The sequence below is a fragment of the Salvelinus sp. IW2-2015 genome, linkage group LG20 (genome assembly GCF_002910315.2).
Source record: "Salvelinus sp. IW2-2015 linkage group LG20, ASM291031v2, whole genome shotgun sequence".
Classification (NCBI taxonomy): domain Eukaryota; kingdom Metazoa; phylum Chordata; class Actinopteri; order Salmoniformes; family Salmonidae; genus Salvelinus; species Salvelinus sp. IW2-2015.
Window position 1 is genome coordinate 48,356,957 of NC_036860.1, and position 26,618 is coordinate 48,383,574.

The following is a 26,618-nucleotide window of genomic DNA, read 5'->3' on the forward strand; positions in this document are numbered from 1 at the left end:
TCAGTAATTCTACATTTGTTGCTAGCCCAGTGAGCATGGACACTGACAGTTGTGAATCTAATGCAACCGAAGAGCTACTGCCCCCTTACCAGGGAAAGCCCCGAACGACAGGGACGTTTGACAATTGGAAAGGCGCAAATATGATGAGAACTACATTGATTTGGGATTGACTTATATTGGGAGTAGTGCCTTTCCTCAGCCACAGTGTGTTATATGTGCAAAAGTACTAGCTCATAACTCTATGAAACCTCCACTCTTGCGCAGACATTTAGACGAAACATGCCAATTTGAAAAATAAGCCACGGGAGTTTTTTGAGTGAGAATTAAGACGACTTTCGAGTAGTAAGACATGTATAAAAGCAACAGATACCATTAATAAGGGGCTAGAACTTCTTATATGGTGAGCTACCGAGTGGCTATTACAGGAAAGCCCCATACTATTGTGGAGGACTTAATTCTTCCTGCTGCCGCGGATATGGCTAGGACAATGTTCGGGGGATAAGGCAAAAAAAAAATACACAGACAATGCCTTCATCAAACAACACTTTCACGACGCATCAGTGACATGGTAGGAGATGTTTTGAAACAATTACTGCTTTGCATACAAGCCAGTGAATTATATGCATTACAGCTGGACGAGTCAACAGATGTGGCGGGCCTGGCACATGTCCATTACGTTTATGGGGGGGTCAATTAAGGAAGACATCCTCTTCTGGACACCAGGACAACAGGATAGGATATTTTTTAAAGTCCTGGACAGCTTTGTGACATCAAATGGACTTTGGTGGTCAAGATGTTGGTATCTGTACTGATGGCGCAAAAAACATGACAGGGAGACATAGTGAAGTGGTAATGAGTGTGCAAGCAGTTGCTCCCGAAGACACTTGGGTACACTGCAGCATCCACCGAGAGGCTCTTGCTGCCAAGGGAATGCCTGACAGCTTGAAAGACGCTTTGGACACTACAGTGAAAATGCTTAACTTTGTTAAAGCACCTAAACTCCTGTGTATTTTCTGCATTATGCAATGATATGGGCAGCGACCATGTAACGCTTTAACAMACAGAAGTGTGCTGGTTATCAAGAGGCAAAGTATTGACACATTTTTTGAATTGAGAGACGGGCATAAAGTTGACTTGCTGGTTAAATAAAGGTTACATTTAATTATCACTTGTCTGACTGCTTGCATGATGACGAGTTTCTCACACGACTGGCCTATCTGGGTGACTGCCTGAATGATCTGAATCTAGGATTACAGGGACTCTGCAACTATATTCAATGTGCAGGACACTGTCTGCAATAACGAGGACAACACACAAGTCTTTCCATCATTGAACTCAAACTTACAGATAATGTCAAATGTGATATAGCAAAGCACCTGAGTGAGCTGGGTGCGCAATTACATGTACTTTCCCGAAACGGACGACACTAACAACTGGATTCGTTATCCCTTTCATGCCCTGCCTCCAGTCCACTTACCGATCGATATCTGAACAAGAATACCTCATTGAAATTGTAACAAGCGGTTCTGTGAAAATGTAATTTAATCAGAAGCAACTGCCAGATTTCTGGATAGGGCTGCGCTCAGAGTATCCTGCCTTGGCAAATCGTGCTGTTAAGACACTGATGCCCTTTGCAACCATGTACCTATGTGAGAGTGGATTCTCGATTCCTCCCTAGCATGAAAACTAAATACAGGCACCGACTGTGTGTGGAAAATGAATTAAGACAGACTCTCCCCAATACAACCCAGTATTGCAGAGTTATGTGCATCCTTTCAAGCACACCCTTCTCATTAACCTTCGCCCCAGTCTGAGGGCCTGAGCGCTCTGGAGCAGGTTTTCATCAAGGATCTCTCTGTACTTTGCTCCGTTCGTCTTTCCCTTGATCCTGACTAGTCTCCCAGTCCCTGCCGCTGAAAAACTTCCCCACAGCATGATGCTGCCACCACCATGCTTCACCGTAGGGATGGTGCCAGGTTTCCTCCAGATGTGACGCTTGGCATTCAGGCCAAAGAGTTCAATCTTGGTTTCATCAGACCAGAGAATCTTGTTTCTCGTGGTCTGAGAGTCCTTTAGGTGCCTTTTGTCAAACTCCAAGCGGGCTGTCATGGGCATTTTACTGAGGAGTAGCTTCCGTCTGGCCACTACCTTAAAGGCCTGACTGGTGGAGTGCTGCAGAGATGGTTATCCTTCTGGAAGGTTCTCCCATCTCCACAGAGGACCTCTGGAGCTCTGTCAGAATGACCAACGGGTTCTTGGTCACCTCCCTGACCAAGGCTCTTCTCCCCCGATTGCTCAGTTTGGCCGGGCGGACTGTTCTAGGAAGAGTCTTGGTGGTTCCAAACGTCTTCCATTTAAGAATGACGAAGGCCACTGTGTTCTTAAGGACCTTCAATGCTGCAGAAATGTTTTGGTACCCTTCCCCAGTACTGTGCCTTGACACAATCCTGTTTGGGAGCTCTACAAATATTGTTTATCATGACGTCCAACACTAGGGCATGTTTAGTGATATTGAATATATCCAGTTACATACGTAAAGTATGTCAGTATTAATGTATACAATTTATGTACTAAGATTTTGCGTGCCAGAAACAACACATAGATGATAAGTGTCATCTGCCGTTCCAGAAAAATTGTAATACTTTGACATTCAGAAGATTGATAGTAACCCCAGTACATAACATCAGGCAAACCCAGTAACCCATGCATGTACAGTACCAGTCAAAAGTTTGGACACACCTACTCATTCAAGGGTTTTTCTTTATTTTTACTATTTTCTACATTGTAAAATAATAGTAAAGACATCAAAACTATGAAATAACACATAGGGAATCATGTAGTAACCAAAAAAGTATTGAACAAATCAAAATATATTTATATTTCAGATTCTTCAAAGTAGCTACCCTTTGCCTTGATGACAGCTTTGCACACTCTTGGCATTCTCTCAACAAGCTTCATGAGGCAGTCACCTGGAATACATTTCAAATAACAGGTGTGGAATTTCTTTCCTTCTTAATGCGTTTGAGCCAATCAGTTGTGTTGTGACAAGGTAGCGATGGTATACAGAAGATAGCCCTGTTGGGTAAAAGACCAAGTCCATATTATGGCAAGAACAGCTCGAATAAGCAAAGAGAAACAACAGTCCATCATTACTTTAAAACTTCTTCAGGATCAGGGGGTCCCCTGCGGGACGGTTGAGCTAACGTAGGCTAATGTGATTAGCATGAGGTTGTAAGTAACAATAACATTTCAGAGGACATAGACATATCTGATATAGGCAGAAAGCTTAAATTCTTGTTAACTTCTAGTTGCACACAATCCCGGATCCGGGAGCACCCCCATCAGTAAAAAAGCTGACTAGCATAGCCTAGCATAGCGTCACAAGTAAATACTAGCATCTAAATATCATTAAATCACAAGTCCAAGACACCAGATTTTGCTGCCAACTTTACTTTGCTAGCTGACAACTTACCGTTTTTTTGTTTTGTTTTTGTTTTTATTACCGTTTATATTTTTAGTTTTTTTTCCATCGCAACTTTTTCCCTCATTCAACTTTTTCACTCCGGACGCTTTATCTGGACATGGTTCGTCAACACCTTCAACAGCCGAAGCTAAGTAGTAACATTAACATGATGTCTTCTAATTGCAGTCGCTGTACTCATAATATAAGGGAAACGATCGCCTTACGGCGAGAATAGCTGTGCTACAAGCCCAGCTTCAGACGCAATCGTTAGGCAAGGGTAATTTCAGTGTAGGAAAGGAAGAAACAGCGTCTGTGCCACCAGTAAGTACAGATAGTAACGTTAGTATAAATCCCCCCGCACAGTCCCCGCAGCCGGACAACTTTCTCATGGCTTCTGGAGGGAAATGCTGTTGGAATGCTCAACCGGTGTCGCTCATTCAGCCGACAGAAACTTTCAACCGGTTCTCCCCATTATGTAGCGAGTCGGAGTCTGAGTCTGAGTCTTCTCTTGTCTCTACTCCTCCCGTTACGGGGTCTGAGACGCCGAAGGCTCCCACCATTAGCTCTGACAAATTGAAAACCCTAGTCATTGGCGACTCCATTACCCGCAGTATTAGACTTAAAGCGAATCACCCAGCGATCATACACTGTTTACCAGGGGCAGGGCTACCGACGTTAAGGCTAATCTAAAGATGGTGCTGGCTAAAGCTAATCTGGCGAGTGTAGAGAGTATAGAGATATTGTTATCCACGTCGGCACCAACGATGTTAGGATGAAACAGTCAGAGGTCCACAAGTGCAACATAGCTTCAGCGTGTAAATCAGCTAGAAAGATGTGTCGGCATCGAGTAATTGTCTCTGGTCCCTCCCAGTTAGGGGGAGTGACGAGCTCTACAGCAGAGTCTCAGCACTCAATCGCTGGTTGAAAACTGTTTTCTGCCCCTCCCAAAAGATAGAATTTGTAGATAATTGGCCCTCTTTCTGGGACTCACCCACAAAGGACAAGCCTGACTGCTGAGGAGTGACGGACTCCATCCTAGCTGGAGGGGTGCTCTCATCTTATCTACCAACATAGATAGGGCTCTAACTCCTCTAGCCCACAATGAAATAGGGTGCAGGCCAGGCAGCAGGCTGTTAGCCAACCTGCCAGCTTAGTGGAGTCTGCCAATAGCACAGTCAGTGTAGTCAGCTCAGCCATACCCATTGAGACTGTGTCTGTGCCTCGACTAGGTTGGGCAAAACTAAACATGGCGGTGTTCGCTTAGCAATCTTATTAGGATAAAGACCTCCTCCATTCCTGCCATCATTGAAAGAGATCGTGATACCTCACATCTCAAAATAGGTTACTTAATGTTAGATCCCTCACTTCAAAGGCAGTCATAGTCAATGAACTAATCACTGATCATAATCTTGATGTGATTGGCCTGACTGAAACATGGCTTAAGCCTGATGAATTTACTGTGTTAAATGAGGCCTCACCTCCTGGTTACACTAGTGACCATATCCCCCGTGCATCCGCAAAAGGCGGAGGTGTTGCTAACATTTACGATAGCAAATTTCAATTTACAAAAAAAAAATGGCGTTTTCGTTCTTTGAGCTTCTAGTCATGAAATCTATGCAGCCTACTCAATCACTTTTTATAGCTACTGTTTACAGGCCTCCTGGGCCATATACAGCGTTCCTCTCTGAGTTTCCTGAATTCCTATCAGACCTTGTAGTCATAGCAGATCATATTCTAATTTTTGGTGATTTTATATTCACATGGAGAAGTCCACAGACCCACTCCAAAAGTCTTTCGAGCCATTATCGACTCAGTGGGTTTTGTCCAACATGTCTCTGGACCTACTCACTGCCACAGTCATACTCTGGACCTAGTTTTGTCCCATGGAATAAATGTTGTAGATCGTAATGTTTTTCCACATAATCCTGGACTATCGGACCACCATTTTATTACGTTTGCAATCGCAACAAATAATCTGCTCAGACCCAACCAAGGAGCATCAAAAGTCGTGCTATAAATTCTCAGACAACACAGAAATTCCTTGATGCCCTTCCAGACTCCTTCTGCCTACCCAAGGACGTCAGAGGACAAAAATCAGTTAACCACCTAACTGAGGAACTCAATTTAACCTTGCGCAATACCCTAGATGCAGTTGCACCCCTAAAAACGAAAAACATTTGTCATAAGAACTAGCTCCCTGGTATACAGAAAATACCCGAGCTTTGAAGCAAGCTTCCAGGAAATTGGAACGGAAATGGCGCCACACCAAACTGGAAGTCTTCCGACTAGCTTGGAAAGACAGTACTGTGCAGTACCGAAGAGCCCTCACTGCTGCTCGATCATCCTACTTTTCCAACTTAATCGAGGAAAATAAGAACAATCCAAAATGTCTTTTTGATACTGTTGCGAAACTAACTAAAAAGCAGCATTCCCCAAGAGAGGATGGCTTTCACTTCAGCAGTAATAAATTCATGAACTTCTTTGAGGAAAAGATCATGACCATTAGAAAGCAAATTACGGACTCCTCTTTGAATCTGCGTATTCCTCCAGGGCTTAGCTGTCCTGGATCTGCACAGCTCTGCGAGGGCCTGGGATCGGGAGAGACACTTAAGTGTTTTAGTACTATATCTCTTGACACAATGATGAAAATAATCATGGCCTCTAAACCTTCAAGCTGCATACTGGATCCTATTCCTACTAAACTGCTGAAGGAGCTGCTTCCTGTGCTTGGCCCTCCTATTTGACATAATAAACAGCTCTCTATCCACCGGATGTGTACCAAACTCACTAAAAGTGGCAGTGATAAAGCCTCTCTTGAAAAAGCCAAACCTTGACCCGGAAAAATATAAAAACTATCGGCCTATATCGAATCTTCCATTCCTCTCAAAGATTTTAGAAAAAGCTGTTGCGCAGCAACTCACTGCCTTTCTGAAGACAAATAATGTATACGAAATGCTTCAGTCTGGTTTTAGACCCCATCATAGCACTGAGACTGCACTTGTGAAGGTGGTAAATGACCTTTTAATGGCGTCAGACCGAGGCTCTGCATCTGTCCTCGTGCTACTAGACCTTAGTGCTGCCTTTGACCACATCGATCACCACATTCTTTTGGAGAGACTGGAAACCCAAATTGGTCTACACGGACAAGTTCTGGCCTGGTTTAGATCTTACCTGTCGGAAAGATATCAGTTTGTCTCTGTGAATGGTCTGTCCTCTGACAAATCAACTGTACATTTCGGTGTTCCTCAAGGTTCCGTTTTAGGACCACTATTGTTTTCACTATATATTTTACCTCTTGGGGATGTTATTCGAAAACATAATGTTAACTTTCACTGCTATGCGGATGACACACAGCTGTACATTTCAATGAAACATGGTGAAGCCCAAAATTGCCCTCGCTAGAAGCCTGTGTTTCAGACATAAGGAAGTGGATGGCTGAAAACTTTCTACTTTTAAACTCGGACAAAACAGAGATGCTTGTTCTAGGTCCCAAGAAACAAAGAGATCTTCTGTTAAATCTGACAATTCATCTTGATGGTTGTAAAGTCGTCTCAAATAAAACTGTGAAGGACCTCGGCGTTACTCTTGACCCTGATCTCTCTTTTGACGAACATATCAAGACTGTTTCAAGGACAGCTTTTTTCCATCTACGTAACATTGCAAAAATCAGAAATTTTCTGTCCAAAAATGATGCAGAAAAATTAATCCATGCATTTGTTACTTCTAGGTTAGACTACTGCAATGCTCTACTTTCCGGCTACCCGGATAAAGCACTAAATAAACTTCAGTTAGTGCTAAATACGGCTGCTAGAATCCTGACTAGAACCAAGAAATTTGATCATATTACTCCAGTGCTAGCTTCCCTACACTGGCTTCCTGTTAAGGCAAGGGCTGATTTCAAGGTTTTACTGTTAACCTATAAAGCGTTACATGGGCTTGCTCCTACCTATCTTTCCGAGTTGGTCCTGCCGTACATACCAATACGTACGCTACGGTCACAAGACGCAGGCCTCCTAATTGTCCCTAGAATTTCTAAGCAAACAGCGGGAGGCAGGGCTTTCTCCTATAGATCTCCATTTTTATGGAACAGTCTGCCTACCCATGTGAGAGACGCAGACTCGGTCTCAACCTTTAAGTCTTTACTGAAGACTTATCTCTTCAGTAGGTCATATGATTGAGTGTAGTCTGGCCCAGGAGTGTGAAGGTGAACGGAAAGGCTCTGGAGCAACGAACCGCCCTTGCTGTCTCTGCCAGGCCGGTTCCCCTCTCTCCACTGGGATTCTCTGCCTCTAACCCTGTTACAGGGGCTGAGTCACTGGCTTGCTGGTGCTCTTTCATGCCGTCCTAGGAGGGGTGCGTCACTTGAGTGGGTTGAGTTACTGACGTGATCTTCTGTCTGGGTTGGCGCCCCCTTGGTTTGTGCTGTGGTGGAGACCTTTGTGGGCTATACTCGGCCTTGTCTCAGGATTGTAAGTTGGTGGTTGAGGATTTCCCTCTAGTGGTGCGGGGGCTGTGCTTTGGCAAAGTGGGTGGGGTTATATCCTTCCTATTTGGCCCTGTCCGGGGTTTCTTCGGATGGGGCCACAGTGTCTCCTGACCGCTCCTGTCTCAGCCTCCAGTATTTATGCTGCAGTAGTTTGTGTCGGGGGGCTAGGGTCAGTTGGTTACCTGGAGTACTTCTCCTGTCTTATCCAGTGTCCTGTGTGAATTTAAGTATGCTCTCTCTAATTCTCTCGTTCTCTCTTTCTCTCTGAGAACCTGAGCCCTTGGACCATACGTCAGGACTACCGGGCATGATGACACCTTGCTGTCCCCAGTCCGCCTGGCCTTGCTGCTATTCCAGTTTCAACTGTTCTGCTGTGGTTACGGAACCCCTACCTGTCCCAGACCTGCTGTTTTCAACTCTTAATGATCGGCTATGAAAAGCAAACTGAGATTTATTCCTGATTATTATTTGACCATGCTTGTCATTTATGAACATTTTGAAAATCTTGGCTCTCTCTAATTTTCTCCTTCTCTCTTTCTTTCTCTCGGGGACCTGAGCCTAGGACCATACGTCGGGACTACCGGCCGTGGTGACTCCTTGCTGTCCCCAGTCCGCCTGGCCTTGCTGCTATTCCAGTTTCAACTGTTCTGCCTGCGGTTATGGAACCCCTACCTGTCCCAGACCTGCTGTTTTCAACTCTTAATGATCGGCTATGAAAAGCCAACTGAGATTTATTCCTGATTATTATTTGACCATGCTTGTCATTTATGGAAATTTTGAAAATCTTGGCTCTCTCTAATTTTCTCCTTCTCTCTTTCTTTCTCTCGGAGACCTGGGCCCTAGGACCATGCGTCGGGACTGCCGCCCGTGGTGACTCCTTGCTGTCCCCAGTCCGCCTGGCCTTGCTGCTATTCCAGTTTCAGCTGTTCTGCCTGCGGTTATGGAACCGCCACCTGTCCCAGACCTGTTGTTTTTCAACTCTTGATGATCGGCTATGAAAAGCCAACTGAAAATTATTCATGATTATTATTGACCTACTCACTTATGAAACATTTTTGAACATCTTGGCATAGTTCTGTTATAATCTCCACCCGGCACAGCCAGAGAGGACTGGCCACCCCTCATAGCCTGGTTCCTCTCTAGGTTTCTTCCTAGGTTTTGGCCTTTCTAGGAGTTTTTCTAGCCACCGTGCTTCTACACCTGCATTGCTTGCTGTTTGGGGTTTTAGGCTGGGTGTCTGTACAGCACTTCGAGATATTAGCTGATGTACGAAGGGCTATATAAAATAAAATTGATTGATTGATTGACCAGATGAAAGATACACATCTTGTGAATCCAGCCATCATTTCTGATTTTAAAATGTTTTACAGGGAAGACACAATATGTAAATCTATTAGCTAACCACGATAGCAAAAGACACAACTTTTTTTTCCACCATTTTTGCCTGCATAGGTAACTATCACAATTTCGACCAATAAAGATATAAATAGCCACTAACCAAGAAACAACTTCATCAGATGACAGTCTGATAACATATTTATTGTATAGCATATGTTTTGTTAGAAAAATGTGCATATTTCAGGTATAAATCACAGTTCTACATTGCAGCTGCAATCTGAAATAGTGCCGAAGCAGCCAGAATAATTACAGAGACCAACGTCAAATACCTAAATACTCATCATAAAACATTTCTGAAAAATACACAGCGTACAGCAAATGAAAGACCAACATCTTGTGAATCCAGCCAATGTTTCAGATTTTTTAAGTGTTTTACAGCGAAAACACAATATAGCATTATATTAGCTTACCACAATAGCCAGAAACACAAGCCGTTTACCAGCAGCAAAGGTTAGCGATCCTAACAAACCAGCAAAAGATATATAATTTTTGACTAACCTTCATATACTTCATCAGATGACAGTCCTGTAACATCATATTACCAAATGCATATAGGATTTGTTCGAAAATGTGCATATTTAACGGCACAAATCGTGGTTATACAATGTGAATTGTAGCCAAACTTGAAGCAATCTGTCCGGCGCCATCTTGGAGAGGCACCTAATCTAATCAATAACTAATCGTAAACTTGACTAAAAAATACAGGTTGGACAGCAAATGAAAGATACATTAGTTCTTAATGACCGCTGTGTTGGGATTGATTTTTAAAATTAACGTTACTCGACATACAGTGTGCGTTACAGCGAGACCATGCCGAAATTAATGGCGGACTAATAATTTTACATTTTTCCACAGAAATACGAATTAACATCATAAATAGCTCTAACTTTTTGATGAGCTTCCATCAGAATCTTGGGCAAGTGGTCCTTTGTCCAGAACAATCGTCTTTTGGTTGAAAGATGTCCTCTACTCCTGTAGACTTAGCTGCTAACYCCAGCGATGTACCGGAGAGGTGCCCAACTCGCGATAACGCCTGACAAAGAAACTCCAGAAAATCGCAATAAACTGATATAAACTGCTATAAGTCGGTTTAAATTAACTACCTTATGAAGTTTTTAAGACAAAAAACAAATTAAATCAGATCCGGAGATATAGAACTGCTAAACCGAAAGCTTTTCAGGACGCCATGCTTGGTGTCCCTCCTGCGTCAGGCCCCGCGTCGAAAAGGTCGGTCCTTCCGTTCCAAGAGGCTTTATACTCCCCCAGATGGTGCTATCCACTCCATTCAAAGTCTCACCGCTTACTGACATCTAGGGGAAGGCTTATGCAGTGCATGTAGCCCCATAGCTTACAAGGGAATTTATAAACCGACCCTGGAACAGAGACCTCGATTTCAGAAATCTCACTTCTTGACAGGAAGTGTGCTGCAGAATGAGTTCTGTTTCACTCAGAGAAATAATTCAAACGGTTTTAGAAACTAGAGTGTTTTCTATCCAATAGTAATAATAATATGCATATTGTACGAGCAAGAATTGAGTACGAGGCAGTTTAATTTGGGAACGAATTTTTCCCAAAGTGCAAATAGCACCCCCTATTGACAAAATTAATCTAACTGCATTGTCCAATTTACAGAAATTATTACAGTGAAAGAATACCATGCTATTGTTTGAGGAGAGTGCACAGTTTTGAAAATGAAAAGTTATTAATAAACAAATTAGGCACATTTGGGCAGTCTTGATACCAAATTTTGAACAGCAATGCAATGGTTCATTGGATCAGTCTAAAACTTTGCACATATTAAGACATGAAGGTCAGTCAATATGGAACATTTTGAAAGTTTGAAAGTTTCTTCAAGTACAGTCGCAAAAACCATCAAGCACTATGAAGAAACTGGCTCTCATGAGGACTGCCACAGGAAAGGAAGACCCAGTTACCTCTGCTGCAGAGGATGAGTTCATTAGATTTACCAGCCTCAGAAATTGCATCACAAATAAATGCTTCACAGAGTTCAAGTAAAAGACACATCTCACCATAAACTGTTCAGAGGAGACTGTGTGAATCAGGCCTTCATGGTCAAATTGCTGCAAAGAAACAACTACTAAAAGAACACCAAAAGAAGAAGAGACTTGCTTTGGCCAAGAAATGCAAGCAATGGACATTAGACCAGTGGAAATCTGTCCTTTGGTCTGATGAGTCCAAAATGAGATTTTTGGTTCCAGCCGCTGTGTCTTTGTYAGACACGGAGTAGGTGAACGGATGATCTAGTCCTCACCGTGAAGCATGGAGGAGGAGGTGTGATGGTGTGGGAGTGCTTTGTTGGTGACACTGTCAGTGATTTATTTAGAATTCAAGGCACACTTAACCATCATGGCTACCACAGCATTCTGCAGCTATACAGTCGTGGCCAAAAGTTTTGAGAATTACACAAATATTAATTTTACAAAAGTCTGCTGCCTCAGTGTCTTTAGATATTTTTGTCAGATATTACTATGGAATACTGAAGTATAATTACAAGAATTTCATATGTGTCAAAGGCTTTTATTGGCAATTACATGAAGTTGATGCAAAGAGTCAATATTTGCAGTGTTGACCCTTCTTTTTCAAGACCTCTGCAATCCGCCTTGGCATGCTGTCAATTAACTTCTGGGCCACATCCTGACTGATGGCAGCCCATTCTTGCATAATCAATGCTTGGAGTTTGTCAGAATTTGTGGGTTTTTGTTTGAGCCTCTTGAGGATTGACCAAAATTCTCAATGGGATTAAGGTCTGGGGAGTTTCCTGGCCATGGACCCAAAATATCAATGTTTTGTTCCCAGATCCACTTAGTTATCACTTTTGCCTTATGGCAAGGTGCTCCATCATGCTGGAAAAGGCATTGTTCGTCACCAAACTGTTCCTGGATGGTTGCGAGAAGTTACTATCAGAGGATGTGTTGGTACCATTCTTTATTCATGGCTGTGTTCTTTGGCAAAATTGTGAGTGATACCACTCACTTGGCTGAGAAGCAACCCCACACATGAATGGTCTCAGGATGCTTTACTGTTGGCATGACACAGGACTGATGGTAGCGCTCACCTTGTCTTCTCCGGACAAGCTTTTTTCCGGATGCCCCAAACAATCGGAAAGGGGATTCGTCAGAGAAAATGACTTTACCCCAGTCCTCAGCAGTCCAATCCCTGTACCTTTTGCAGAATATCACTGTCTGTCACTGATGTTTATCCTGGAGAGAAGTGGCTTCTTTGCTGCCCTTCTTGACACCAGGCCATCCTCCAAAAGTCTTTGCCTCACTGTGCGTGCAGATGCACTCACAACTGCCTGCTGCCATTCTTGAGCAAGCTCTGTACTGGTGGTGCCCCAGATCAACTTTAGGAGATGGTCCTGGCGCTTGCTGGACTTTCTTGGGCGCCCTGAAGCCTTCTTCACAACAATTGAACCGCTCTCCTTGAAGTTCTTGATGATCCGATAAATGGTTGATTTAGGTGCAATCTTACTGGCAGCAATATCCTTGCCTGTGAAGCCCTTTTTGTGCAAAGCAATGATGACGGCACTATCATTTGTTTTTCAACAGGACAATGATCCAACACACCTCCAGGCTGACCAAGAAGGAGAGTGATGGAGTGCTGCATCAGATGACCTGGCTTCCACAATCCCCCGACCTCAACCCAATTGAGATGAGTTGGACCGCAGAATGAAGGAAAAGCAGCCAACAAGTTTTCAGCATATATGGGAACTCCTTCAAGACTGTTGGAAAACCATTCCAGGTGGAGAGAATTCCAAGAGTGTGCAAAGCTGTCATCAAGGCAAAGGGTGGCTACTTTGAAGAATCTAAAATYTATATTTTTTGGTTACTACATGATTCCATATGTGTTATTTCATAGTTTATGTCTTCACTATTATTCTACAATGTAGAAAATAGTAAAAATAAAGAAAAACCCTTGAATAAGGAGGTGTGTCCAAACTTTTGACTGGTACTGTACATGTAGGTATATTTGTCTGTTTGCTCATCTAACTGTACTTTGTAAAAAAAAATATCTTTGTTTCTGACCCTTGAACTTGCTCCTCCAGTTGAGTTGTAAGGGGTGGAGGTCCATGTCTGAGACAGCACACACACACCTGCTCAGAGACCTATAAAAGCTGCCTGGTGCTGTGCATCAGCCTCACTTAAAGAGCAGCACCACCCCCAGGTAACAGACAGCCAGCCTCACTGAGACTCTCGAAGGGAGGTATGGGGTTTATAAAGAAAACATAGGATATAGCCAACATTGGAAAATGGAGGAATTGAATGACCAAGCATAAAGTTGCTGAAAGACAGCAGATATTATTATTGAAATTAGGTTCTTGGAAAGAAATGTAAGAATTAAATGTTTGCCATTTGAAATATGGATCATATTCATCAAAAGTAATTTAAAGGTTATTATTGTGTTGAACAGTGGCATGTTAGATGGTTGGTGTTAGATTCAAATGTTTTTGGTTGTGTGAAACATTGAATGTTAAGTTGCTTGCTTCTCAATATTTTTATCTGACCCATCCCCCTCTCCCTTTCTATCTCATCTCCTCTCTCAGTCCCTCACCATAAAGTTTGTCGCTCTTGCACTGACTCCCTTCTTGGCAGTAGGTCAGTATTAGCTCTAATGTTATATGACATAGTACATTGTTTTGTGTAGAGGCCTGAACTCTATAGCTAGCCTAGGTCTCATGTGGTTGTTCCCCCACCAGGCTCCCAGGCCAGGGCCCTGCAGAACAATTCCCCCTCCCAGATGGAGCACATCAAGGCTGCTGCCATGGTGTACGTCACTCATGTGAAGACCCCTGGACCACCTGGAAAGAACCGAATATACCGAGTACAAGTAAGAGACAAAAATATCTCCACTCATAGTTAACTTCTATCAGATTATTCTGTCTTCATGTTTTCTTCCCTACAACCCCTCATCCTTCTTTCCATAATAGCAATGGATTGCTCTGGTCTCTCCCTCATTTTACCCTCCACCTCTCTGTACCCCCAGGATGAAGCTGTCCATGAGCTTCGACAAGCTGCATGAGTATGCCCAGACTGCTTCCCAGACCCTGGCCCCCTATGGCAATGCCTTCAGCACCCAGTTCCTTGATACCACCAAGCAGGTGCATCAGATGGTGATGGCTGATGTCGAGGACCTCCACACCCAGCTAGAGCCCAAGCGCAAGAAGCTGCAGCAGGTCCTCCAGAAGCACATTAAGGAGTACCACGAGAAGCTGGAGCCCGTCTTCCAGGAGTATGTCTTCAAGCGCCGCGAGGATATGGACACCTTGAGGGCCAAGCTACAGACCCTGGTTGATGAGATGCGCTCCAAGGTTGAGGAGACCAAGTCCAAGCTGATCCCCATGGTTGAGGATGTCCGCACCAAGCTGACCGAGCGAATGGAGGAGCTGACGCCCCTACGCTGATGAGTACAAGGAGCAGCTTGTGAAGTCCATCTGTGAGGTGAAGAAGATGTCCACATACACCCCTGACCTCCTGACCTCCAAAGCAAGCTGGAGCCCTACTTAGAGGTCCTGAAGAGCAGGGTCATGGACTTCTAAGATACCGTCTTCACGGCCATAAAGGCATAAGAACCTGTGACCCTGGTCAATTAGGACTCCACCTCCCCTTAACTATGTAACACACTAACTGACAGCCTCCTCGCAACAGCACATTACAACAAGAACGGCTGAGACTTACACAGATACACTAACTGGTGAATGTCTCCACGTAGTGGCCACCTTCACTGTGTGATTCCATCCACATGAACGTGGCCTGTCTCAGTTTCATGCTTGCTATTGCTTGGTGAAAGAAACTTGGTGTGCCTGGGGTGTAATCATTACTCCAAATGAAAACTAGCATTTCTATTGGACAGATTCAGGTAGGTCCTTCCCTGTTTGCTGAACCTGTCCAATAGAAATGCTAGCTTTGCAACTGTTTGGAGTAATGATTACACCTCATATAAACTCATCAAAAGAAGAAACGTCTCTTTTTCAGGACCCCGTCTTTCAAAGATAATTCGTAAAAATCCAAATAACTTCACAGATCTRCATTGTAAAGGGTTTAAACAGTGTTTCCCATGCTTGTTCAATGAACCATAAACAATTAATGAACATGCACCTGTGGAATGGTCGTTAAGACACTAACAGCTTACAGACGGTAGGCAATTAAGGTCACAATTATGAAAACTTAGGACACTAAAAAGAGGCCTTCCTACTGACTCTGAAAAACACCAAAGGAAAGATGCCCAGGGTCCTTGCTCATCTGTGTGAATGTGCTTTAGGCATGCTGCAAGGAGGCACGAGGACTGCAGATGTGGCCAGGGCAATAAATTGCAATGTCCATACTGTGAGACGCCTAAGACAGCGCTACAGGGAGACAGGACGGACAGCCGATCGTCCTCGAAGTGGCAGACCACGTGTAACAACACCTGCACAGGATCGGTACATTTGAACATCACACCTGCGGGACAGGTACAGGACGGCAACAACAACTGCCTGAGTTACACCAGGAACGCACAATTCATCCATCAGTGCTCAGACTGTCCTCAATAGGCTGGACTGAGGGCTTGTAGGCCTGTTGTAAGGCAGGTCCTCACCAGGCATCACTGGCAACAACATTGCCTATGGGCACAAACCCACTGTCGCTTGACCAGACAGGACTGGCAAAAAGCACTCTTCACTGACGAGTGACGGTTTTGTCCGGGGGTTATGGTCTGATTCGTGTTTATCGTAGAAGGAATGAGCGTTACACCGAGGCCTGTACTCCGGAGCGGGATCGATTTGGAGGTGGGGGGTCCGTCATGGTCTGGTGCGGTGTGTCACAGTATCATCGGACTGAGCTTGTTGTCATTGCAGGCAATCTCAACGCTGTGCTTTACAGGGAAGACATCCTCCTCCCTCATGTGGTACCCTTCCTGCAGGCTCATCCTGACATGACCCTCCAGCATGACAATGCCACCAGCCATACTGCTCGTTCTGTGTGTGATTTCCTGCAAGACAGGAATGTCAGTGTTCTGCCATGGCCAGCGAAGAGCCCGGATCTCAATCCCATTGAGCACATCTGGGACCTGTTGGATCAGAATGTGAGGGCTAGGGCCATTCCCCCCAGAAATGTCCAGGAACTTGCAGGTGCCTTGGTGGAAGAGTGGGGTAACATCTCACAGCAAGATCTGGCAAATCTGGTGCAGTCCATGAGGAGATGCACTGCAGTGCTTAATGCAGCTGGTGGCCACACCAGATACTGACGGGTTACTTTTGATTTTGACACACCCCTTTGTTCAGGGACACATTATTCAATTTCTGTTTGTCACATGTCTGTGGAACTTGTTCAGTTTATGTCTCACTTGTTGAATCTTATGTTCATACAAATATTTACACAAGTTTGCTGAAAATAAACACAGTTGACAGTGAGAGGATGTTTKTTTTTTTGCTGAGTTCCTAACATCTTGCTCTCTACTCCAGAGATGACATCTTGTCAGTAAAATGCATAAGGTCTCCAAAATACTGCGGTGATTGTTTTCTTTTATCACAGATGGTAATTAACCATGTTTATTGTCAGGTTAATACAACAGTCAAAATAGTTAATGCCATCTCACTTCTCCATACAGTTGAAGTCAGAAGTTTACATACACTTAGGTTGGAGTCATTAAAACTCGTTTTTCAACCACTCCACAAATTTCTTGTTAACAAACTATAGTTTTGGCAAGTCAGTTAGGACATCTACTTTGTGCATGACACAAGTCATTTTTCCAACAACTGTTTACAGACAGATTTCACTGTATCACAATTCCAGTGGGTCAGAAGTTTACATACACTAAATTGACTGTGCCTTTAAACAGCTTGGAAAATTCCAGAAAATGATGTCATGGCTTTAGAAGCTTCTGACAGGCTAATTGACATAATTTGAGTCAATTAGAGGTTTACCTGTGGATGTATTTCAAGGCCTACCTTCAAACTCACTGCCACTTTGCTTGACATCATTGGAAAATCAAAAGAAATCAGGCAAMAACTCAGAAAAAAAATTGTAGACCTCCGCAAGTCTGGTTCATCCTTGGGAGCAATTTCCAAACGCCTGAAGGTACCACGTTCATCTGTACAAACAATAGTACGCAAGTATAAACACCATGGGACCACACAGCCGTCATACCGCTCAGGAAGGAGACGCGTTCTGTCTCCTAGAGATGAACGTACTTTGGTGCGAAAAGTGCAAATCAATCCCAGAACAACAGCAAAGGACCATGTGAAGATGCTGGAGGAAACAGGTACAAAAGTATTTATATCCACAGTAAAACGAGTCCTATATCGACATAACCTGAAAGGCCGCTCAGCAAGGAAGAAGCCACTGCTCCAAAACCGTCATAAAAAAAGCCAGACTACGGTTTGCAACTGCATATGGGGACAAAGATCATACTTTTTGGAGAAATGTCCTCTGGTCTGATGAAACAAAAATAGAACTGTTTGGCCATAATGACCATCGTTATGTTTGGAGGAAAAAGGGGGATGCTTGTAGACAAAGAACACCATCCCAACCGTGAAGCACGGGGGTGGCAGCATCATGTTGTGGGGTTGCTTTGCTGCAGGAGGGGCTGGTGCACTTCACAAAATAGATGGCATCATGATGCAGGAAAATTATGTGGATATATTGAAGCAACATCTCAAGACATCAGTCAGGAAGTTAAAGCTTGGTCGTAAATGGGTCTTCCAAATGGACAATGACCCCAAGCATACTTCCAAAGTTGTGGCAAAACGGCTTAAGGACAACAAAGTCAAGGTATTGGAGTTGCCATCACAAAGCCCTGACCTCAGTTCTAAAGAAAATTTGTGGGCAGAACTGAAAAAGTGTGTGTGAGCAAGGAGGCCTACAGACCTGACTCAGTTACACCAGCTCTGTCAGGAGGAATGGGCCAAAATTCCCCTAACTCATTGTGGGAAGCTTGTGGAAGGCTACCCGAAACATTTGACCCAAATTAAACAATTTAAAGGCAATGCTACCAAATACTAATTGGAATGTAAACTACTGACCCACTGGGAATGTGATGAAAGAAATAAAAGCTGAAATAAATCACTATTATTCTYACATTTCACATTAAAATAAAGTGGTGATCTTAACTGACATAAGACAGGGAATTTTTACTAGGATTAAATGTCAGGAATTGTGAAAAACTGAGTTTAAATGTATTTGGCTAAGGTGTATGTAAACTTCCAACTTCAACTGTAAGTATTTCAACATTCTGCTCATTCAAATTGGGCAGTTTTAAGTTCAATGAGTCATACTTCAGTGTGACTTTTAATAAGGCACTTATTAACATAACACTAGTGTATTTTGTTTGCCATAGAAATTATAAAATGTTCAACATAGAATCATGAAAATTAGAAACGAACATACCAAATGCATGGAAGTTAGAAATAACATACTTACAAAATAACATGTCAAAGTTGTTATAATTATGTCAAAGGGTATGAGAAGTATATTTTACAATAAATAAAAAGGCATACATAACAAACATGATATCCCTATGGGTTAACACACAACAGTAATGTGAAAACAAAAAATAAGTTATGGTGCCAGATTATCATTGCAGTTAACAACAGATGTACTTTTGGTCAGCCTTTAAAAAGGTATTCAATTATTTAGTTAGCTGTATCAATATAGGGGTGCATAATATGAAAGACTTCTGTTTATTGTGTCACCTCAGAAAGGTCAGACCCCTTGACTTTTTCAACATTTTGTTACATTACAACCTTATTCTAAAATTGATCAAATTATTGTTTTCTCCTCATCAATCTACACACTACCCCACAATGACAAAGCAAAAGCAAATTAATTTGATTATTTTTGTGCAAAAATATTAAAATAAACTGAAATATTACATTTACATATGTATTCAGACCCTTTACTCAGTACTTTGTTGAAGCACCTTTGGCAGAGATTACAGCCTCAAGTCTTCTTGGTATGAAGCTACAAGCTTGGCACACCTGTGTTTTGGGCGTTTCTCCCATTCTTCTTTCAAGCTCTGTCAGGTTGTATGGGGAGTGTCGCTGCACAGCTATTTTCAGGTCTCTCCAGAGATGTTCAATTGGGTTCAAGTCTGGGCTCTGGCTGGGCCCCTCAAGGACATTCAGAGACTTGTCCCGTAGTCACTCCTGCGTTGTCTTGGCTGTGTGCTTAGGGTCGTTCTCCTGTTGGAAGGTGAACCTTCGCCCCAGTCTGAGGTCCTGAGTGCTCAGGAGCAGGTTTTCATCAAGGATCTCTCTGTACTTTGCACCGTTCATCGTTCCCTCGATCCTGACTAGTCTCCCAGTCTCCCAGTCTCTGCCATGCTTCCCCGTAGGGATGTTGCCAGGTTTCCTCCAGAGGTGACGCTTGGTATTCAGGCCAAAGAGTTCAGTCTTGGTTTCATTAGACCTGAGAATCTTGTTTCTCATGGTCAGAGTCCTTTAGGTGCCTTTTGTCAAACTCCAAGCGGGGTGTCATGTGCCTTTTACTGTGGAGTGGCTTCCATCTGGCCACTCTACCATAAAGGCCTGATTGGTGGAGTGCTGCAGAGATGGTTGTCCTTCTGGAAGGTTCTCCCAAATCTGAAGCTCTTTCACAGTGACCATCGGGTTCTTAGTCACCTCTCCCGATTGCTCAGTTTTGCCGGGCGGCCAGCTCTAGGAAGAGTCTTGGTGGTTCCAAACTTCTTCTATTTAAGAATGATGAAGGCCACTGTGTTCTTGGGGACCTTCAATGCTGCATACATTTTTTGGTACCCTTCCCCAGGTCTGTGCCTCAACACAATCCTGTCTCGGAGCTCTACGGACAATTCCTTCGACCTCACGGCTTGGTTTTTGCACTGAGATGCACTGTCAACTGTGGGACCTTGTATAGGCAGTTGTGTGCCTTTCCAAATCATTTCCTATCAATTGAATTTACCACAGGTGGACTTCAATCAAGTTGTAGAAACATTTTAAGGATGATCAATGGAAACAGGATGCACCGGAGCTCAATTTCGAGTCTCATAATAGCAAAGGGTCTGAATACTTAAATAACCTGTTTTCCCTTTGTCATCATGGTGTGTGTCAATTGATGAGGAAACTTGTTTAATTTAATCTATTTTAGCATAAGGCTGTAACGTAACAAAATGTTGAAAAAGTCAAGGGATCTGAATACTGTCTGAATGCACTGTAGGTGAATAGTAATACSTCACCATGTCTGCTCTGTTTTTAGTTGATGTGAATCTTATTCCACCATCTCCTTCTTCCGTTCTGTGACGCTGAACAGAACACTATCAGTGTTCAGCTCCTTTTTCCCTTCATGTCTTCTCCTTTCGGTCTTTTTTGCTACTCCTTTCACTTGGCTGGGCAGAAGGGGCAGGTGTTGTTCTTGCTGGACTGTAGCCATACACTGATGCACTGGAACACAGAGGCAAATCAGTTAGGGTTATAGCAAAGTATCATCTGATAGTGTCCATTTAGCAGACGCTATTATCCAAAGCGACTTAGTCATGCGTGCATACATTTTACGTATGGGTGGCCCTGAGAATTTAACTCACAGTCCTAGCGTTGTAAGCGCTATGCTCTACCAACTGAGCCATACAGTTTTCAGTAATCTATACGTTTTTAATTCAGTGTAGGACTTACATCCTTATGAACAGTGTGGGCGCAGCTCATGGGGTGCTGGCTGTCTGCTTCCACGTGGTTCTGGCACATCAAGCACAGCTTACGATTACTGGGAGCCACAGGCTGGAGAGAGAGAGAAGCAGCACCTCAGAAATACATGAATTATGTACATTGTCACCCAAGCCTAAAATTCTCAATTGTGCCTTCTGCGGGTTGGTAGTGGTTTGTACCTGTGGGGGCCTTGTCTGGAAGACTTGAGTTACTGCAGGTCTCTGAGGGGGATTTGTGGGTCTCTGAATGGGGCCAGGAGGCCTCTGGATTGGGCCTGGAGGGCGCTGGATTGGGCCTGGAAGACCAGGAACGCCCCTGGCAGCAGAAAGAGGCCTGATGGGCCCTGGAGCCTGTGGAGGATAAAGGTTAGATTAAGATTTAGACTGTGTTGGTGTGTGTGCACACTTATTGTGTATGTGTCTCAGTGTGAGTTTGTTTTACCGGTTTCTCACTCTGTGCCAGTCTCTGTGCCACCTGCTGTGTGACCTCGTCCATAGACATGCCAGCCATGGTGCCACGGGAATTCTTAATCTGCTGCAGCACTGACATGAGTTGAGTTCTGGAGAGAGAGAGGGACGGAAAGTAGAAAGAGAGGGAGGTAAATGGAAAGAATGAGACTAGAATCAATATTTATTGATTGTAGTCTGCAAGATCTTTTACTGACTAGTAAATTCAGAGTAAGTGACAGACTTTGAGCTCACCTGTTGCACTGTGGAAATATGTCCCCCAATCTCTTCAGCAGGTTGTCCAGTTTGCCAGCAGCAGGAGGGTTACTGAAAGGCAGGGGCTGGGCGGAGGCCACGGTGGTGGGCAGGGAAACAGGTGGGGTGGCTGGGTGGAGCGGTAGAGCGGAGGTAGGGGGAGTAGAGGAGGGGACAGGTGGGGGAGTTAATCTGGCTGGGGCTATGAAGGCAGCTGGGTGGTGCTGCTGGGGTTGGAAGGGCATCCCCACAGCGTTAGGAGGGCCCATCTGGAAATGTTGAAAGGGGGGGAGGGGTGGAGCGTACATCATCGGACTCATCACCAAGTCCACCTGCAGAGGAATGGTTCCATTAACAACAGATACAGTATGCACATTAATCACTGGCATCGACTGTCTTCGTCAGAATCAACTACACACATGTATCACACACAGACCGTGGGGACTTGGGGTAAGTGTGGTAATGTGACTCCAGGGAGGCTTTCCATCGGTTGGCCCTTTTGCAGCAGGTGAAGGTGCTCCTTGAACTGATTCTGAGCGAGAGAAAGAGAGACAAGTCATGTTCAAAATAGTCATGTTCATAAAGCCTACATTTATCCAGTGAGAGGCAGTGGTCTACCATCCCTCTTGTCCCTCACCTGCAGTCCCGCCAAACTGCTGTGAACAACAGCCACATTGTTCTCCCACTCCAGCCTTTGTTGCATGTGCTGCTGAGAGGGGTCAAATCTGCAGACAGAGGAAACACCAATCACTGAAGCACAGCCTTTATGGGAGAAGCTACAATATGTAGGCTACATCCAGCTTCAGTCATAGAGTCATGCTCAGTATAGTACCTAAGTGTGTTTATGTATTGGTCAGCCTCTTTCAGCCAGTCATCCACCTCAGACATGGTCACATCTCTCTGCATTTCCAGAGCTGCAATCTGTTGAACATAAATCAGAATACAAATCAGGGTTAATCCCTGATTGTCTTCAAATCAAACTCCATGGCGACATGTGGATAGGTGAATCAGAGTGAACATTCAGTGTCATAGGGTTGTGATGGTTGACTGATGTAGAGATGATAAATATGGACAGAAACTGACCTCATCCCGTAGAGCTGTCTGGGTGGCCTCCTCTGACTCTTTCTGTAGCCGCTCCATCTCAGTGTTCAAGTCTGCTAGCTCCCGCTCCCACATAAGCCTATAGATGAGCACAGTAGGTGTGTTGTATAGCATTATATTGTGGACAAGATGTGTTGTGTAGCATGATAATGTATATGATATGTTGTCTATGGTTAGGTTATATGAAGTGTAGGAGTGTGGCTCAGTAGTCTTACTTTTCCTGGTTCTGCTCCTCTATCAGCAAAGCCAGCTTCCTGGTGGTCTCCTTCAGCTCCTGAGACAGTCTGGTAGAGGGACAGACAGAGGAACATGGCTGACAGGACATCTTGTCACAGTTCTGTTYGTGGCCACCACCTAGCCTACCGTCTGTCACACACCTCAAAGGGCTTTCCCCAATTTCTCCTTTTCCACCTTCTTCTCAATATCTCTACCTGTTCCTCTCCTCCTCCATTTTGATTTTCTCCGCACTGAGGTCTTGCTTCTTGACTGCAAAGTTCTTGCGGGTGGTCTTGCAGCAGTTCAGCTGAAGCTTCACACGCAGAGACTCAATTTTGTCCAGCAGCACCTGAAAATATTGTCACTCGCAGTTAATTAGTCCAAAGATGTACAACATCTCAAGCTGATGAAAAGACACAAGTAGGCCTGTACGTAGCCTACAGCACAGAGATGTGTGTTTGAACACAGACCTGCTGCTGGTGGATCCCCTCATCTTTCTTCTGAACCAGGCTGTCTACGAGGTTGCCATGATCAGCCTCCTCCTCCTGCTGCTGCTTCATCAGCTCCTCATATTGCAGGGCAAGGTGAGTGCTGTACTCATCCACTGACCGCTAGAGAGAGAGAGAAATAGGAAGGGAAGGAGGAAATGTTGGAGAAAGATAGGGGAAAATGTAACCACAGAATAAGTATGAAAGAGGTTGTTAACTTGTGTCATGCACATGTACAGATATATATGTTGTGTGTGAGTTACCACACTGATTCACCATACCCCAGTCATGCCCCCAGAGTGAACACATTACCATCAGTGACTCCCAATCCTGATCTGTGTTAACATCTTTGTCTGCTGTCCAGGCATCTGTCTGCAAGAGACACAACACATACGATGACTTTCTGTCACATGCCCACAATTGTTTGGGAAATTACTGCTGTCCTATACAAACTCATTCTACCTGGACGCCTTGCTTCTTCGAGTGAGTGCCATGGTGTCCATCCCCTGGGGCCAGATTTTCCAGCTCCCCTATAGATCCCGAGGTGCAGCCTGGATCTGACCATGGGTTGGACTGGTTGGACCAGGGGTTGTATTGCTGCTSAGGGTTTCCCGTGGCGGAGGTTTCGCTGTGGGGGACAGAATTGTTTTTTGCTAGGATAAATAATTCGTTAGGTAGGCGTACTCAGCTGATATAACAGCGTGTAATCACCCACCCCACATAACAAACAAAAGCTCCCAAGATAACAGTCACCGGACTTACCGCGCCATGTCCTCCTCGAGCGCCAATCCCCAGTCCATAACGTTAGTTAGCTAGTTTCTATGACTATAAATTTAAATTAAACAGCGGTAAACGTGTCGGGAAACTGTAGCTTAAATGACAAGGTGCATTATTAGTAATCAAAAACGGAAAATGAAGATGTTGAGTTGTGTGATACCTCATCGACAAACCACGTTAGAAAATTATAAACATTACACGTTTGCTGACATACACTTCCGGGTAAGCTCGCGCAGCAGTGTTGCCATGTTCGCGATTTTCCTGTCATTGGACAACACTGAAAACAATGTCGCGGGTTAAAATGTATTGGTKGCGGGTTTTTGGACTATTTCTAAGTTGCACCGCAGCCGCCAAGACATTTCTCTTAAAAAAATATATACATTTCACGTAAAACACAAAATAATGCATGCAGAGAAGAATTAGGCCGATCCCCGCTAATTATCAAAATCCAGAAAAGAGCCGTTAAATTCTACAACCACCTTAAGGGAAGCAATTCCCAAACCTTCCCTAACAAAGCCATCACCCACAGAGAAATAAACCTGGAGAAGAGCCCCCTAAGCAAGCTGGTACTGGGCTCTGTTCACAAACACAAAAAAAAGAGCCCCAGGACAGCAACCCAATTTGACCCAACCAAATCATGAGAAAACAAAAAGATAATTACTTGAGACATTGGAAAGAATTTACAAAAAAACAGAGCTATTTGGCCCTAAACAGAGAGTAAACAGTGGCAGAATACCTGACCACTGTGACTGACCCAAAATTAAGGAAATCTTTGACTATTGAGAAAGGCCACCGAAGGCAAATAAAATAAAATTGTATTTGTTACATGCGCCGAATACAACAGGTGTACTGTAGACCTTACCATGAAATGCTTACTTACAAGCCATTAACTAACAATATAGTTCAAGAAATAGAGTTAATAAAATATTTATTAAATAAAAAGTTTAAAAAATCCAATCAATCAAAAGGTAACACAATAAATGTACATAACAATAACGAGGCTATATACAGGGGGTACCGGTACCGAGTCAATGTGCAGGGGTACAGGTTAGTCAAGGTAATGTGTAAAGTGACCATGCATAGATAATAAACAGTGAGTAGCAGCAGTGTAAAAACAAAGTGGGGGGGGGGGACTTCCTAACCTCCTGCCAAATGTATGACCATATTAGACACATATTTCCCTCAGATTACACAGACCCAGAAAGAATTTGAAAACAAATCCAATTTTGATAAACTCGCATATCTATTGTGTGAAATACCAGTGTGCAATCACAGCAGAAAGATTTGTGACCTGTTGCCAAAAGAAAAGGGCAACCAGTGAAGAACAAACACCATTGTAAATACAACCTATATTTGTGTTTATTTATTTCCCTTTTGTACTTTTCCCCTTTCATACTACTATTTGCACATCATTACAACACTGTATATAGACATAATATGAGATTTGAAATGTATTTATTATTTTGGAACTTTTGCAAGTGTAATGTTTACTGTAAATCTCTCATTGTTTATTTCACTTTTGTTTTATCTATTTCACTTGCTTTGGCAATGTAAACATATGTTTCCCATGCCAATAAAGCCCCTTAAATTGAATTGAAATTGAGGGTGTGAGTGGTGGGGAGGGCCGGAAAGGGTGTGTATGTGTGTGTGTGTGTGTGTGTGTGTGTTGTGTTGTGTTGTTTTGTGTTGTGTTGTGAGCTCTACAGTTATTGGCTGATTCACGTGAGCGAGAAGAAAGAGAAGAGAGCAGCAAGCGCGCACGTTGACTACTTTTTACCAGTTGTAGGTAGGCTATTTAGATTGTCATTATAGAGACACCTATTTCCTAAAACATTTCTATTAAACATATTAATACTCTAGAACTGATGCACAGTTGGGGCGGCAGRGTCGCCTAGTGGTTAGAGCGTAGGACTAGTACAACATCTGTCGTTCTGCCCCTGAACAAGGCAGTTAACCCACTGTTCCTAGGCCATCATTGAAAATAAGAATTTGTTCTTAACTGACTTGCCTAGTTAAATTAAGATAAAATAAATAAAACATCAATAAATAATGTAGACAAAGCAGTGGAAATCGACTTTGGGCGCACCACCAGAGCGCATTACATAAATCCGCTCGTGGTGGTTAAAACTGCATTCTAATGRTGACCGCTTAAAGAAAACGGTATCAAGCGAAGTGCTTTATGAGTGCTCATTTCTTGCGTCTCTGGGGCTTTCGAGTGGAAATTTGAAATGGAAATTATGGAACTCCCTCGCGTGGTTATTGTTTTTCTTTTTAAGTCCTCAATGACACTGGCATTAGGCTAAATGTGGAGTATTTTACATGTGCCTCTGTTGGCGAT

General features: G+C 43.7%; 1 protein-coding gene and 1 pseudogene across 1 annotated transcript; one reads left to right on the forward strand and one right to left on the reverse strand.

Moving 5' to 3' along the window:
* Window positions 1–13,795: 13,795 nt before the first annotated feature.
* Window positions 13,796–16,229, forward strand: LOC111981507 (apolipoprotein A-Ia-like; annotated as a pseudogene).
* A 516-nt stretch (window positions 16,230–16,745) lies between these two features.
* LOC111982129 (RING finger protein 214) lies at window positions 16,746–24,748 on the reverse strand. The gene is made up of 15 exons (XM_024013709.2): window positions 24,266–24,748; window positions 23,966–24,131; window positions 23,816–23,875; window positions 23,486–23,626; window positions 23,231–23,364; window positions 23,015–23,083; window positions 22,782–22,878; window positions 22,531–22,619; window positions 22,336–22,423; window positions 22,135–22,230; window positions 21,699–22,030; window positions 21,439–21,556; window positions 21,177–21,347; window positions 20,968–21,069; window positions 16,746–20,739 (listed from the first exon to the last, which is right to left on the reverse strand). Exons 1-15 carry the CDS (start codon window positions 24,301–24,303, stop codon window positions 20,677–20,679), a joined length of 1,764 nt encoding a protein of 587 aa, XP_023869477.1. The 5' UTR covers window positions 24,304–24,748; the 3' UTR covers window positions 16,746–20,676.
* Between the last annotated feature and the right edge of the window lie 1,870 nt (window positions 24,749–26,618).